Source organism: Microtus pennsylvanicus, chromosome 8 (genome assembly GCF_037038515.1).
Source record: "Microtus pennsylvanicus isolate mMicPen1 chromosome 8, mMicPen1.hap1, whole genome shotgun sequence".
NCBI lineage: Eukaryota > Metazoa > Chordata > Mammalia > Rodentia > Cricetidae > Microtus > Microtus pennsylvanicus.
Genome location: NC_134586.1, coordinates 38,158,613 through 38,174,539, shown reverse-complemented (window position 1 = coordinate 38,174,539; position 15,927 = coordinate 38,158,613). Strand labels below are relative to the sequence as shown.

The 15,927-nt window shown below is 44.0% G+C and overlaps 1 protein-coding gene across 1 annotated transcript in view; it reads left to right on the top strand.

The window, feature by feature from the left end:
- Positions 1–15,927, top strand: part of Edem1 (ER degradation enhancing alpha-mannosidase like protein 1) — a 31,705-nt gene that overhangs the window by 6,439 nt on the left and 9,339 nt on the right. Inside the window, exons 2-8 of the mRNA XM_075983274.1 lie at positions 3,182–3,254; positions 7,457–7,560; positions 8,767–8,938; positions 10,261–10,444; positions 12,098–12,272; positions 14,198–14,318; positions 14,807–14,977. Of these exons, the coding sequence (XP_075839389.1) occupies positions 3,182–3,254; positions 7,457–7,560; positions 8,767–8,938; positions 10,261–10,444; positions 12,098–12,272; positions 14,198–14,318; positions 14,807–14,977 (1,000 nt within the window). The remainder of the gene's footprint in view (positions 1–3,181; positions 3,255–7,456; positions 7,561–8,766; positions 8,939–10,260; positions 10,445–12,097; positions 12,273–14,197; positions 14,319–14,806; positions 14,978–15,927) is intronic.

Sequence of the window (15,927 nt, the reverse complement as noted above, 5' to 3'; positions counted from 1 at the left end):
CAGATGTGTACACACACACACACACACACACACACACACACACACACACACGGCCTCTTTCACAATGCCTTTTTCAAAACTCTTCCAGAGTCAGGCACAAGTCTTGAGCTTGGAAGGTGATTCTTCTTGTTTTGCACGTCTCAGGTTTGATTCCTTCCCTTTGAGCCACCATTCCCCATTTTAACTGTGTTTGAGAATTGAGTCCTGTCCCCTTTGCTTCCCTCTGGATTACTAAATCCTTGAATGCGCCCGGATTGTTTGTCATGTTATCTCTCTGCCCACACAGAAAAGATAAGATTTCCAAACAGCTGTTGCAGGTTGAATATATGCAGCATGGTTTCTTGTCTGGTTTTTTAAAATGTCTGCTTGATTTTATTAGCTACATAAGCAAAGATTTTCTAGCAGAGACTTTGATCTTCATCTTCTTTATCTCCTTCCTCCTTTGCTTGCTTTCTTCTTTGCTTTTGTTTAGAAGTAATAAGAGCTGCAGGGTGTCACAGGGGAATGATTGCCATGAACGGTCATGCATGTGTGATAAACTAGGAGGGAGTTGTTTTTTTTTTTTTTTTTTTTTTTTTTTTTTTTTTTTTTTTTTTTTTTTTGGTTTTTCGAGACAGGGTTTCTCTGTGGCTTTGGAGCCTGTCCTGGAACTAGCTCTGTAGACCAGGCTGGTCTCGAACTCGCAGAGATCCGCCTGCCTCTGCCTCCCGAGTGCTGGGATTAAAGGCGTGCGCCACCATCGCCCGGCCTAGGAGGGAGTTGTGTTGTGATTGGATCAGCTGCTTACATGGACCACTTGTACTCTTGATTTTTGCCTTGTTCTCAAAGACTGACTTCCTCAAGTGCTGCTAGGTCAGGGCTACAATAAGCATGTCCAAAGAACAGAGCTGTGTCATTATCTGCAGGACGGGCTGACAAAAGGAAGCTGGAAAATGTCTTGCCGTAGGGATAGGACTGGTTGTTTTATGGAATCTAATTTTTCCCTACTTTGATAATTTGTATTATTAATTTTGTGGTTATTTTTTTTCCTGAGCCATGATCTTGCTGTGTAAGGAAGGAACTCTAGTTCTGCCCCAGTCTCCTAAGTGCTGGGGTTATTTGGTTGTATAGAATTCAGATTGTTCTAGTGAACATTCTAGATCTTTAAGTGGGTTTTCTGACTAGACTAGAACTCTCAGTTATTACAACTACATTAAAAGAGCCAACTCTGGTAAGAGTTACCAGTTGTTACTGACTCTTTGGCCAGTGTTACTGAGGATTTGTTGTTGTTTAGGGAGGGTCAGTGCTGAGGTTCAGACCCAGCATCTCAACATGCAAGGCAAGCATTCTGCCGGTAGCTGTGTACCCAGCTCTTAAATAGTGGAACACTGTGTCCCTTTGATGTGTGCAGTAAGAGAAAAAGCACAGTAAACACGGAAAGGTGCTGAAAATTACATGTGCCTTCTGTGGCTTTGGGGCAGCTAGGGAGGTGGCACTTGCCATAGATCAGGATGGATCAGTTGGAACGCTAAATGATAGGCAGCTATTTTCTGGTGGGGTGGGGGTTTGGACCTCACTCTGCTTCTGAGCAGCATAGCCCTGTAGTTAAATATTTAAACCCAGCCAATTGTTCCTGAGGACACTCCTGAATGTGAGGATGTCTGCTTTGACCCTCCTCCAACCCTTGGCAATTCCTGTGCGCTTGGCATTGCCTTTGAGAGACCTGTTTGAATCCATAGCTTTCATCCTGAGAGCATCTTTTCCATCATGGAAGTTTCCTTAGAGGATCACACAGAAGGTTTGTGGTTAGTGCAGTTTTACAGTGATGCTGTTGGTTGCTTTTGTTCCTATGTAACCCCCTTTGGGAACTTGTTACTTGTTTGTTTTTGGTTTTTTTCAAGACAGGGTTTCTCTGTTGCTCTGGAGTCTGCCCTGGCTCTTAGGCTGGCTTCGAACTCACAGAGATCTGCCTGCCTCCCCGAGTGCTGGGAATAAAGGCCTGTGCCACCACTGCTCCACTGGGAACTTGTGGGGTTTTTGTTTGTGTGTTTTGTTTTTTTGCTGTAGATTCTTTGTCCTCTGTTAAATGCCCAACACACACACAATATAGAGCTGCTCTAGCGTTCAGATAAGGTCAGATGTGGAAGCTGGCTATGCCTGCTTCTTCATGTAAGCCCCATTTCACTCTGAATGAAGCCCAGAAGGCATTTTCTTTTATTTTTATGCATGTGCGTGTGTGTTTGTAGGTGTAGGTATGGTGTGTGCCATGGTGCGTATATACAGGTGAAGGATAACTTGTGTGAGGCGGTGTTCTCCTTCTGCCATGTGAGTCCTGGGGGTTGAACTTAGGTTCTGGGGGTTAGCATCTAGCACCTTTTCCTACTGACTCATCTTAGCAGCCCCCACAGGTCTTTAGAGAGACAGCAGGCCAAGCCATCCAGAGTGCTGCTCTTGAAACTTCTTTCACAGGAAGCAGGTGGCAGAGGGAGCCTTTAGGATGACGTAAGGGCAGGTGGCATGCAGAGAAGATGGAGGACCCCAGATGTGATTGCACCCGTGCCTGGAAATGAAAGTAGGGCTCTCACTCTGATTCTGGTAGATGAGATCTAGAAGCAGTTGTCTCATTTCTTCTTTTGCTATCATTTTCTTTTCCTTTCCAGCCTCTGCTGTTATTTTCTGGCCTTGTGGTAATGGGACAGGGCAGTCAGTGATGTCTGTGACTGAATTTCTTCAGTTGTGCCAGGCCATTGTCACTGTTTGTCTAGCCTTCCCGGATGTATTCGTTCTCCTTGTGTGTCTTAGTTTGAGCAGTGAAGAAATACCAGTTCGTATGACAGGATCCCTCCTTCAGTCCCTAGTGCTTGTGAAATGAAGAGGGTTTTGAAGCTAGACAGGATTAAAGATCCTTGATGGTGATAGCACGTCTCAGAGCACCAGCGAGCGAGTGACTTGCCCATCTCCCGACTTCCCCTTGAGTTCTCTCACTACCGCCTTATACCCGTGTAGTTCCTCAACCTGTGGACACACAGACCCTGCTGCTCCTGAGACAGAAGGCCCGCTCCCCACTGCTGCCCACAGTCTGTTTCTGGATCATGAGCGTGGCCAGCAGTTTTAGTTTCTGATGGCTGTTTAGTTTTTTGCCTCTCCCCTTTCACTTTAAATGTAAAGTACCTTTGTTTAATTTTAATTCTTTCTTTTCCAGTTCAAATCTGAACATCAATGATGTCCTGGGAAATTACTCCCTGACTCTTGTTGATGCCTTGGATACACTTGCAGTAAGTGTTCAGCTTTTTCTTCTTTATTTAAGATAATTAAGATAAAGTATTTATCTTACTGTCTTTTCTCATTTCCCCCAGGAATGGGAATTCCAGGAAATGCTATACTCAGAGGCTTTGATGAGTGTTAGTTATTTTAATGACCTTCATGGGAAGGCAATTAGAAAACATACATATACATACATACACACGTATATATATATGTGTGTGTATATATATATATATGTGTGTATATGTGTGTTTCTTTTTTTATTGATTTAGCTATCGTGTCCTACCAGAGTCTGGAGAATCTTGATACTACTTAGTCCCTGTAATCTGTTAGATTGCAGACTGTATTGGTTGCTTTTCACACCAGGGTCAAAAGCAAGTTAAGGGAAGGAGTTTATTTTGGTTTAGTGGACACCCTCCAGAAGGACGTCCAGGTGGGAAAGGCAGCAGGGTCAGGAAGCTAGATGTTCACATTTTCATCCACTTATGGTGAGACTCCTAAAGGTTCCATAAGGTCCCCAAACAGTTCCAACAGCTGGGCACCAAGTGTTCCAGTACATGAGGCTATGGGGGGGGGGGACTTCTTATTCAAACCACTACAAGGACCTTCTAGCCTTTATGTCTCTATCCCAGACTCGACTCCGTACTGCTAACTGTCTAAGGCAGAGCTAATAAAAAAAGGAAACTGTGCCATGGCATCTCAGCCCCTGTTCCTTTCTCTGTGCAAGATAAATTTATGGTCCTACTGAGTGCCTGCCTCTGTGTCCTTTGATACATGGAGCAGACCTAACTAAATCATGAGCTGTGAAACTTGTCCATAACCTGAAACCTCTGAGTCAGAACCTCTGGTTGTTCTCTGGAACTGAGTGGGCTGTGTCCCCTTTTAGGATCCCCATCCTACCACACACATCAATCTCTCCTAATGGCTCTCGGACCTTAGCATTACGGCTGTGGCCATGAGGCTCTCTTCCCCTTCTCTTTTCTTCTGAAGGCTAATTTTGTGTGAGTTCCCTATTACAAATCCACCCTTCTTCTTAGCTTATAGCACAATACTTGAGAAGTAAAAACCAGAAGATCCCAGGGTCAGAAGGTACCCCCAAATGCTTCTAGCTACTGGCTTCCAAGGAGTATCTGTCTATGCCCGGTGCCTGCCTGTGCATGAGGCCCTCTCTGTGGATACCCCTGTTGTTTATTGCTTCCTTGTTTTGGCTACTGTTCACTCTGTATGTGTCTTGCCAACTTGCATACTGCCTTTACTCTCTCATTCCTTGGCAGCCCCATTGACCGTGGGGAGCTGGAGGCCTTTCAGCATAAACACAAGAACCCTCCTGAAGGTGATAGGCCACACTGGACATGCTGTCAGGCTGTGTCTGTGTGCTTCATGGCCTAGCACCATAAAGTATGGCTTCCAAGGGACGTTTCCAGTGATTCACAATCTCCTTAGGAGAGTAATTTTACAAACTCTTCCTGTTTTCCTTGTCCAAGACAATCTTTACTATTAGAAAGCTGTTGAATCTGTCGAGTACTATATTTAATAATATATCTGGTCCCTTTACACATCCCTAGGAAATGTTTAAAGCTGTCAGTTAGGAGTTGGAATTGGGTAAGGGAGCAAAGTTTACACCATGATTGTCTCGTGGTTTGCTAGTAGTGAAAGTGCAGGATTTGGAAAGAGGTGGAGATAATGTTCTGGCCCTTCATTGTACAGACTGCAGAAACAGGACTGGGCCTGGTCTAGCAGGGCGACTGGCTTTCCTTCTAGGCTCTAGTTGCAGGGCACTTCCGTCTCCCAGTATTTCCTTCGGAAGCGATTGCTGCTCCATTAGGTCATCCACCGTCACGTCTCAGAATGTGCCCAGGCAAGTAAGTGCAGCGTAATTAGCGCTAACCAGTGAAGCTGCTGGACGCTGACTCAGGCTGGGGTGTGGAAGCAGGGTGAGGAGGTGTGGGTGCAGCTTGAGAAAGCGCACCCTCTTCGCCCTCCAGTTAGTTCCCAGGATGTCTTCGCCCCTGCTTGCTGAGTGCAGAAATGCTGTCATTATTATTTGCTGCGCTCTCCTCTCCTCCTCACCCGACAGTAATTAGTACATAGTAGGACTCCAGATTGTTTGTTATGTGACTGCTTACCAATCCAGTTTTGTCCAACATGTATTCTAAGGTATGCCCCTTGGCATAGTATTGTTCTCAGACATACCAGAGAACTTCTGACTGTTGGAGACAACACACAACAGCATTTTATTTAAAATCATCTAATTGAAAAGTTTTAAAAACATTTAGTGTGTTTGTGTATGCGTGTGTGCACATGTCATTGTATGTGGGGCATGGGGTGGAGCAGGAGACAGTTTGCTCCTACTGTTTGGGTTCCAGGGATTGAACTCAAGTGGTCTACGTTTTAGCAAGTACTCTTATCTCCTGAGCCACCTTACTGGCCCTATTTATTTAATTTTTGACACAGGATCTTAAAAAATAAGGTTTAGGCTGGCCTTAAGCTTGTAGTAGTATTCTTGCCTCTTGCCTCAGCAAGTGATGTGATTGCAGGCATGTATTATTATTATTATTATGTATTGGGTGAACTTGGAGATTGATCCTGGGATTTTGTGTATGGGAGGCTTATGCTCTTCCCCTGAGCTATATCCCTTGCCATTTGTTTTGTTTTGGTCTTTAAGTCAGAGGCTCCAATCGGTGACCTTCATGTCTCAGTCTGTAGAGTCTTGAAATTACAGGGGTGAACTGTGTATCAGCATTTTCAAAATTCTGAGAGGCCCCTCCCCTCCCCCGTGCAGTCAGCCTTCTCCAGGCCTGGGTGATTCTGCACCCTGGTTTCTTTGTGCTCACTGGCTATCGAATGTGACAGTATACGGGGTGTAACTGTAGTGCCTGGATGTCATCACCTTCCCCAGCTTCATCTGAGATTATTATCAACCCTGCAGCTGCACCAGATACTGTTCTTGGTGAACATCTGTGAGGAAACAGACCCATTTCTGTGGTTTCCCATTGTAGGCGGTCTTGACTGTGTAGCACGCTGGCTCGTTTCTCAGGCGTTCTCTGGTTAGCATTTTCAGCAGATGTTTGCAGATGTGCTGTGCTAGCCCTCGGGGAGCACAGTCCTCTGATCATTGCTTGCGACCTGAACAAGATTGCATGTTCCTTTAAGAAGGAAGAACTGTAAACAGAAAGCCTGCTTCTGCTTCTGATGAGAAACACGCAGCAGACCAGTACACTCAGAAATAAGGCACACCCCCAATAATGAGTATCTGAAGAATCATTTCTCCTTGATTTAGTTATCTAGATATTGGTGGATGTTTGTGTCCTTATGAAAAATGGTTATAAAATTTGAGTGAAATCAAATTATTTCCATATAGGTTAATGTATATCAAATGACAGATTTGCCCTTTTTTGAAGGGACTCGCATGCTATGGCATTGTTTCTACACACCTCAGATAGGAACTTTAATTGTTGCATTGGACATAGAGCTGATAATTGGTATGTTTTGTTTGTTTTATTTTTCTATACAAGTATGTACTTGTTTGTGTGTGAGGGTAAGCATGTACCACAACATTCGTGTGGAGATCAGGGGACAAACTGCCTGGCTTTTTACAGGGGTTCTGGGTCATCACTCAGGTCATCGATCAGGCTTGCACGGCAGGTGCTTTGACCCACTGAGCCATTTTCCAAGTCTCCACTTGATTTTAAATGTTGCTCGTTTCCTGCTGTATTGTTAGTCCTATTTCTCAAAACCTTTACACATATGGACAGCAACAAGTCAGTTAGTTTTCCAGCTATCTTGGATTTGAAAAGCAGAGATACCTTGAAAAACAGAGCTAGGATCATATTTTTGTTAGCCAGTTTTCTGATTTATCTTCTCCTGCCCCACAACTGTTTAGAAACTGTTCTGCCTTGCAAATAAAGGTCAGCTCAGCTCTTGGGGGAGAAGGGACTGGAAGGACATGGCCACAGCCAGGATGGTTCTGTTGGGTGTTTATTCATACTGTTGTGCCACTTGGAGGCAGGATCCTTGAGTGAGTAGTAGGAGGCAGGCTTGCTGTCTGTCCTGGATCTGACAGGAGTGTGGGAAGTCACTGCCACCTCCCTTTTGTGTGTCCTCCCCCACTGTGGCAAAGCCATAGGCAGTGCAGACTCAGGTGCGGTGGCCGATCAGCCACTTCAGCGTCATTTCAAGCTGCTTGTAATGGTGTGTGTTCCTCTGTTTAAAGATAATGGGAAATTCATCCGAGTTCCAGAAAGCAGTCAAGTTAGTGATCAACACCGTTTCATTTGACAAAGATTCCACGGTCCAAGTCTTTGAAGCTACAATAAGGTAAAGTGGCATATGTCTTTTTTGGAAGTTGGGGGGGGGGGGTAAGGGACTTAATTCCCCTAAGGATATTTCAGCTAGAGTCCATGTGGGCAATATGGACTCCACGTAAATTATTCATGTTCATTTAGTATTTATGAAAACTTGTACTTTTGAAACTTTTGAATATCATCTCATTTTGGACTACACAGAAACGCATATTTTAGCAAATATATGAGAGTTATCCCTCAAATGCAATTTCAACGATTCCATTCATATCTTTTCTTGTTTCCTTGCTTACTGCCTTAGGAATCCTCTTCCATGTTTTTAAATGGAGTTTCGTGTCTCTCCACCCACAAAAACCACTGCTTGCTCTTTTGATATCTTTTCTTCTTGTATGGTTCTCATTTGTCACCCACTCTTTGCTAAAGAATGGTGGGTGGATTCATGGCCTATACCCAGTTTTGTGCCCAGATTTTTTTAGCATGAAAAGTTGACTCTTTTCCTGTTTAAATATTTTGAAAATTGTATTGCTATACAACAGTCCAGATCTGGATCTGAATTCTGAAATTGAAGTTATGAAATGGTTTATCCTAAAATAAGAAAAAAATAAACATTTGTTTGAAAAATGTTGCAGTCCTTTTTCGACAATTGAGATGGGACACTTGGGTATGTACAAGGCCATAAATCTAAGAGGGTAGGTAGCTTTCTGCTTTCCAGGATCTCATTTTATCCTTTCCTTCTCCGTGTTGTCTCACTAGACACTGGGGCAGTTCCTCAATCACCAGCCAGTCAGACCTGCAGAAGTTCCATGCTTCTGTTGTGCCTTGTTTTCTTTCTCATATGGCTAATGTTTCTTTTACCAAGCAAGATAAATCAGTAGGAATTTATTGATGCTCATAGGAAATAGGTCCTTTGAGAACAGCAGTGGGCGCTTTCTTTTTAGCATAGTTCCTTAATGAATGTCCTAAGGGTTAGATGACCAAGTTTGTGAATGCTTTAGGTGGTATTCGTTCTCAGTCATCTCCAATGGATAATACCCATCTTCTGTCAGCAATGCAGTGAACTGAGAATCAGTCCCTTAGGGCCCAAGCTACTGAACCAGGTTCTTCTGCACCAGGCAGTTTGGAGCTTAAGAAGAAGTAGAGATATCTTTCATCTTTGTAAATTGGAACCTGTGCACTTGTAACAATATGCTTTTTAATTTTAATTTTTCTTTCCTGCTGTCAGGGTTCTGGGAAGCCTCCTTTCTGCTCACAGAATAATAACTGACTCCAGACAGCCCTTTGGTGACATGAAAATTGAGGATTATGATAACGAATTATTGTACATGGCCCATGACCTGGCTGTGAGGCTCCTACCAGCTTTTGAAAACACCAAGACAGGGATCCCCTATCCTCGGGTAAGTGACTGTTTTTTTCGCTGTTTTGCTGTTTTTGAGACATGGTATTGTGCCACGTAGCTCAGGCTGGCCTTGAACTTGTGATTTTCTAGCATCAACCTCCCAAATGATAACATTCCAAGTGTGAGTTACCACACACACAATTTCACAGTTTTTCTGAAGTTTTACAATTCACAATTTTCCTGAATTCAAACTTTCATAAAAGGGATGGGGCCTGGCTGTGAGAAGAGAGTGATGTCCTTGGTCCTAACATAATGTCAGTTGTTCAGACTTCGGCATGTCTTGAGTGCCTTCTGTGTTCCAGGCACTCAGTTTTCTGAGGACCCTCACATGTGTGCAGGAATTCAGTGAATGCTCATTTGAATGCTTCACATGCCTGCAAGTGAAGCCTGCAGGATCAGCCAATTAGATGCTGATTTAGATACAAGATCTGGAGTGAGATTGTGTATTTGTGACATTTGATTTAGCAAGCCAAAAGGCTCTTCTGGGAATTTTGTCAGCCTTTGCAGTAATCCGGAGAAATGCCAGACCACAGCACCTCCTTGATGAAATTGGCTGTCAGGCTGTGGCTGAACCTCTGCTTCCCTCCCAGTCTAGCAGAGTAGGAGTGAGTCTGTAGAAACTAGGCTGGAATCCATTTACAGCTTGTGTTTGTCTCGGACCCTGTAGGAGTTACTTTTCTGTTGCTGTGCTGAAATGCCGAGACCTAAAGTCACTTTTAACAGAAGAATTTGTTTTAGCTTATGGCCCGGGAGGGAGAGTCCAGGAATGTCAGGGAAGGCATGGAGCAGCAGGAAGCTGGCCGGCCACATCTTATACAGGAAGCAGAGAAAGTGAACGGGAACCCTCAAAGCCCACCCCAGTGACGTTCTTCCTCCTGCAAGGCTTAAAGGTTAAGATTCCATAGCCTGAGCAAACAGTCTGAGCACCCAGTGTTCAAACACATGCGTGGGGGGGGGGGCACCACAGACCCCAGAGCCTGGTGCTTCTATAGTCTGGAAGGGTACTTGGCAGAAAGTGGTAGATTAAGGAATGAGGGTAGGACTCTATGTTCTTACTGTTTACTGGTGTCTCTCATCTTGAGTGTCACATGACAGACAAGTGGTGAGCCAAGTTGTCTGGTCCATTAGCTGAGTCTTGATGGGACTTTTCAGCACTGAATTCTTAAGCTTTGCTGTAAAACTTTTTTTGGGGGGGAAGTGAGATCTTGCTTATGAGCTGAGGCTCTGTAGCCAGACTGGCCTCCACGTGACCCTTCTGCCTTGGCTTCCGACTGCTGGGGTACAATTGCTCACCACAACTTTTGATTCTTCCTATCCCAGGTGAATCTGAAGACGGGTGTTCCCCCTGACAGCAATAATGAAACCTGCACAGCGGGCGCTGGTTCTCTCCTGGTGGAATTTGGTATTCTGAGCCGACTGCTGGGGGATTCCACTTTTGAGTGGGTTGCCAGACGAGCTGTGAAAGCCCTCTGGAACCTTCGGAGCAACAACACAGGATTGCTAGGTAGGTTCACCACGTGCCATCTGTGTAACCTTTGGTCCCCTTTCCCTCTTCCTCTGCTCTTTCCTTCATCTTCCTAGTACAAATGGACCTGGAAATTAATAACTCCAACCGCAGCCGTTGGTGCTGCATGGGTCTGGTTTCTTCACATGACCTTTTGCTTAGTGTGAAGTTTTAGGGTTTGATGGAAGATTAATAATGGTTCAACTGTTTTCAGCTGTTGGTTCGGATCCCTTGGTATAGTCCATTGGAAATTATTGTTAATAGAAATGCCATAAAAAGAACAGTCTCAGAGGCAAACTTTATTGCTTCAATATAAGGTTCTAAAAATACAGAAGCTTAGCATTTCTAATAGAGAGACTTTCTTCTTTAAAGAAAAGGGGTGGGGGTGGAATCTGGGTGAAAGCCTAGTTGAAACGTATTAGATTTTTCCCACCCTTGAGGATATTTAGTCAAAATACTTAAAAATTATTATGGAAAGGCTTACGCTTTAGTAATAGTCATAATAACGAATACTATCCTTTATGTATTTATCATGACGTTCGTCTTTAGTAACTATCCGTATTTTGCTAACTCACAGTGTTATTTTAAAATAAGTTTTTAACATCATAAAATTGCCTTACTGGGACGTAATTTCTTTTTGACATCTGAAAATAAGTTGGTTGTTTTGGAACTATATTGGATCATTTATAAAAAAATTAAGTAAATTTTGTCTTCTGAGGTTTATGTGCAAACTTTATACATTGAATCGCAACAGTAGAAATAAAGTCACTCAGGCTGGAAGTGGTCATGCGCACCTGTAAATACAGCACTCTGGAGGCTGAGGCAGCAGTTACGGTGACTTTGAGGTCAGCCGGGTCTGCGTAGTGAGACCTTGTCTCAACACGGATGGCCACTTAGCTTTCTGTGGGCCCTGTTAGTCCCCACATGTAACTTCTGTGACTTTTCAGTTATAACACAGAACTAAGAGAAACAAAGTTTTTATGCTATGTGCGTTTGGTAGATCATTCTGATGTTTCCAAATTGTTGCCTTACTTTCATAGTTACCAGTTTTCAAAACTATATTTTGCTTGTTTTTTTTTTTCCTTCTTTGATAAAACTTTTGCTGTGTAGCACCTACTGGCTTCCACTTTCTGTGCAACCCAAGATGACCTCAAACTCCTCATCCTTTACATTCTGCACTTCCATACCTGGCTGGTTTTTATGGTGTTAGAACTCAGGTCCTTGTATTATTAGGCAACTGCTCCACCACTGATATATATCCCCAGCTCTGACCTTTTGTTTTTATAAGTGTTATTTTCAGGACAAATTCTAAGGAATGAGAATATGGAGTAAAAGGCTGTGAATGCTCTTTTGAGTTCTAAAATACAGTACCATTCTGGGAAAGCAAAATGTCAAGCCTATTTTTTTCCCATTACATGTTTATTCCCATTTTTTATCTGTGACTGAATATTACATGTGTGCATACATGCACATACGCCTGAGTACTATAAAATGATCTCTCTGTTTTCCAAGTTACTGATAGGACTGATCAAAAAATTTAGATTCAACTGTCCATTCCTCTTACCTGCCTGGGATAAGGCTGCTGAGAAACAGTGGGACAGGAGGAGGAACCGCCGTTGAGACCTGAAGCACCTTGTGTGTTTGTTTCCGCAGGCAATGTTGTGAACATCCAGACAGGCCACTGGGTTGGCAAGCAGAGTGGCCTGGGTGCCGGGCTGGATTCCTTCTATGAATACCTCTTGAAGTCTTACATCCTTTTTGGAGAAAAGGAAGACCTGGAGATGTTTAATGCTGCATATCAGAGCATCCAGAGCCACCTGCGAAGAGGGTGTGTGTCCCTGATGGCACGTCTATTGCCATACAGTGTGTTCGATTCCTGCCCAGCTCTGTTTTATTTATTTGTTTCATTTTTACTGTGTATTTTATTGTTTTTGGAGAGGGTTATGTGTGCCATGGCATACACATGGAGGACTGAGGGACAACTTGCAGGAGTTGGTTTTCTACCATGGTAGCCCAGGAATGGAATCTGGCTGTTCAGGCTCGATGGCAAACATCTTCATCCCTCACTGTCTCCTTCAATATTTTAAGTTTTGGGGGTGGAGTGTCACTGGGTAGCCCTGGCTAACCTGGTATCATTTGGACTCAGACTTGCAGCAGCCCTCTTGCTTCTCCTTCCCGAGCGCGGGAGTCACAGTTGTATTCCTCCACACACAGTGAGGGGCTGTTTCCTGCTCTTCAGTTGGCACCCTTGCAGTTGACTAGCACTTCTTGCAACAGCCTCCTGTGTGCTGGGATTACAGTTGTGAGCTACCCTACCAGCTCCATTTCTCTTAATAGAAACTTTCAGGGTCTATTTGTGTTCTCCCTTAACTGATTGTTAGTCATTTGGGAGTTGGCCATTGTGTAGCATAGTACTCAAACCTGGAGGCTTAAAATATCTCACGGTTCCTAAGGGGATCTGGGAACTGGTGAGTCATTGATTTTGGGCCAGGATCTCAGATGAAGTACTCTTAACCCTGAACTGTTTCTAGCAATGGATAGCTAGTCCAACCCCTGCTCAAAGTCTGCTTAAAGTACTGTTTGCTTTTTGCTTTTCTGTACATTCAGAGTGTCCATAGAGACTGTGTCCCTGGAACAACTGTGCAGAGTAGCAGAGGCTTCCGGCCCAGCTCCCCTCCCCAAGGCCTTTTTCTGTACGTGTATGTAGTAAATGGCTAATGCAAGTTAACAAGCTTCTGCTCACGAGTTTTTGACTCATTTCTCTATCAGCCGTTGTAGGGAGCTTTTTTTTGTGGGAACTTTTGGGGGCTGGAGAGATTGGCCCAGAGGCTAACAACATGTCACTTTTGTGAGGACCCAAGTATGATTCCCAAAACCCATATGTGGTGGGTCACAACCTTTAATCCAGCTTCAGGGCATTGGGCACCCGCATGCACCTGCTTGAACATACGTGCAGACACTCACAGGCACACACACACACAGCCGAAACTCTTGCAAAAGAATACCTAACACTTACGGAGTTGTCGTTTTTGTCTTGCTTTCTTTTTCTAGTGTGGGTGCTGAGTGTGGCTGTCACTGCAGCTCTTTTGGTTGTTTTATCAGACAGCCCTTAAAACTGCGGATGTGAACCACAGCATGGTTTGAATGTCATTGTTACGGAGAGATTATGCTAATTTTATGTTTGCTACAGTTTTACTGTTTTTTGCTGAAGCATACTCTTCTTTGCCCACCGAGACTCGCCACCCTCCTGCCTCAGCTCCTGTATTCACTACCATGCCAGTTCATTTTGGCTTTACAAAATACTGAACAAAATTGAGAAGACAGCTCTCAGAGTCCTGCCTTGATGCATCCTTTACAGGTCCTTTTTTTTTTTTTTTAAACAGGATTGTGTTCTTTCTGTACCAGAAAAAAAAATCTGAGGACAGTAAAGCGTGCTTCCCCGCTTGGGTCAAGGCCAACACAGACCAATTATGTTACATGTCAGTGTTCTGAAACTCAGATGTGAAAGTGCTTTTTGTAAATGTAATGAAGTCTTGATAGTTCACAAAGGCTACATTTAGAATTGCTACCTATTTCTGTCTGTAGATCCTTGTGTAGACACCTACAGGCAGTCTTACTGTGAAAGGCTTGACGAAGGCATTGGGAAGAAGTTAACATTGCTTTTGCTTCAGTGAAACCCCAGGAGGAAAACTGACAGAGGAATAGAGCTGCAAGCTTCCTTTTCATCTTGGCTTGTTCTCTTTGGACCCACAGCCGGGAAGCCTGCAATGAAGGAGAAGGGGACCCACCACTCTATGTCAACGTGAACATGTTCAATGGGCAGCTCATGAACACCTGGATTGACTCTCTGCAGGCTTTCTTCCCTGGGCTGCAGGTATTTGCATTCATTTGTGGCTTAGTGGGGAAGAGTGCTTGCTGTTTGAGCCTGCAGACCCCCAGTCTGAGTCCTCAGCACCCACCTGAAAAGCCAGTGGTGGCAGCGTGCATCTATAATCCTGATGCTGGGGGATGAGGGGGGACAGCACACAGAGATGAGAGGTTCATTGGGTGCTTGCTGGTTGATGGCTTAGCTCCAGGGAGTAAGGTGGAGAGTGAGGGAGCAGATGTCCTACCTTGGCCTTCAAGTATATCGCATGAGCGAATATGCGTGCGTGCATACAGTGTAGATGCATGCATGTTTGCACACAATCCCAATTTATTAAGAATAAGCCTTTATTGGGAAAGCCCTCTCCCCCTTTTTATCCTGAGCATTCTCTGAGTCCTTTGGATTTGGAAAATAGCACATCTTGATCTTTCTGAAATCAGTCCCTAGACTTGAAAATCTGCCTGTGATTTTAGATAATTTGTCTGTTGTCTCCATAGGTTCTGATAGGGGATGTGGAAGACGCCATCTGCCTCCACGCCTTCTACTATGCTATATGGAAACGGTACGGGGCCCTCCCTGAGCGCTACAACTGGCAGCTCCAGGCCCCTGATGTTCTCTTCTACCCACTGAGACCAGAGTTAGTGGAGTCCACCTATCTTCTCTACCAGGTAATGGGCTTGCTGAGCAGTGCTTTACCGGTGCATCGTGACTTGATAGACTTGCTACCTATTTCTTTCTTGCTAGACTTCTCTTGATTCTCTAGGATGGAGAAAGTCTCTGCAGCCAAATGCACTTTTAACTCACATTTAATAAGGAGTTTTGTTTTCACTGTGGGCTTAATTTTCTTATCCTTAATATTTAAGAGAAGACTTCATCTTATAGTTTCCAGATTTCTTTGGCCAAAGAACCCTTAGGGGGATGTGATTTTTTTTTTTTTCCAGCTCTCTGGTTACATAAAAGTATTAGCACAAAAGTTTTTTTTTTTATTTATGTTTCTAAAAGAGGGATTTATTTTTGCATGATTACTGTAGTAACCGAGGAAATGTTACTCTGAAGTGTCTCCTTGACAGCTGAACTTGGCGCACAAACTTTTTCACATGTTCTACACACATACACATAATCACAGACCCGTCAACGTAAGCTTTTAACTTCCCAGGAAGCTGGCTCTTGTGAGCTTAGTAGATATGAAAGAGGTAGCTACAATGTGCAAGGACCCTCATTCTTAGAGATCCTGATGATAGGATTTGTTCTGTGCTTTAGATTTATTTAAAAAAAAATTATACTGAACTAGAAGTCACTGCTTTTAGGTTGAAAAACGTGTGTGTTTGTGTGTGTGTGTGTGTGTGTGTGTGTGTGTGTGTGTGTGTGTGTGTGGAGACTCCAGTGAGACTGGGGTTAGTTCTCGAATCTCAGGAGACCTCATAAGGCTTAGAAAAGGGAAGAGGTGATCTTGGACCTGATTTTTCTGAGCTTAGCGAAAGGTGACACTTGTCATGCTCCGAGGACATCGTCCCCGCTGCTGAGTGGCTTAGCCCTGTAGCCTAACGCCTCCTCCTCATCTTCAAGCCACCCTCGTCCACCATGCACTTAGAATCCAGAGGAATCTTCCCCTCACAGG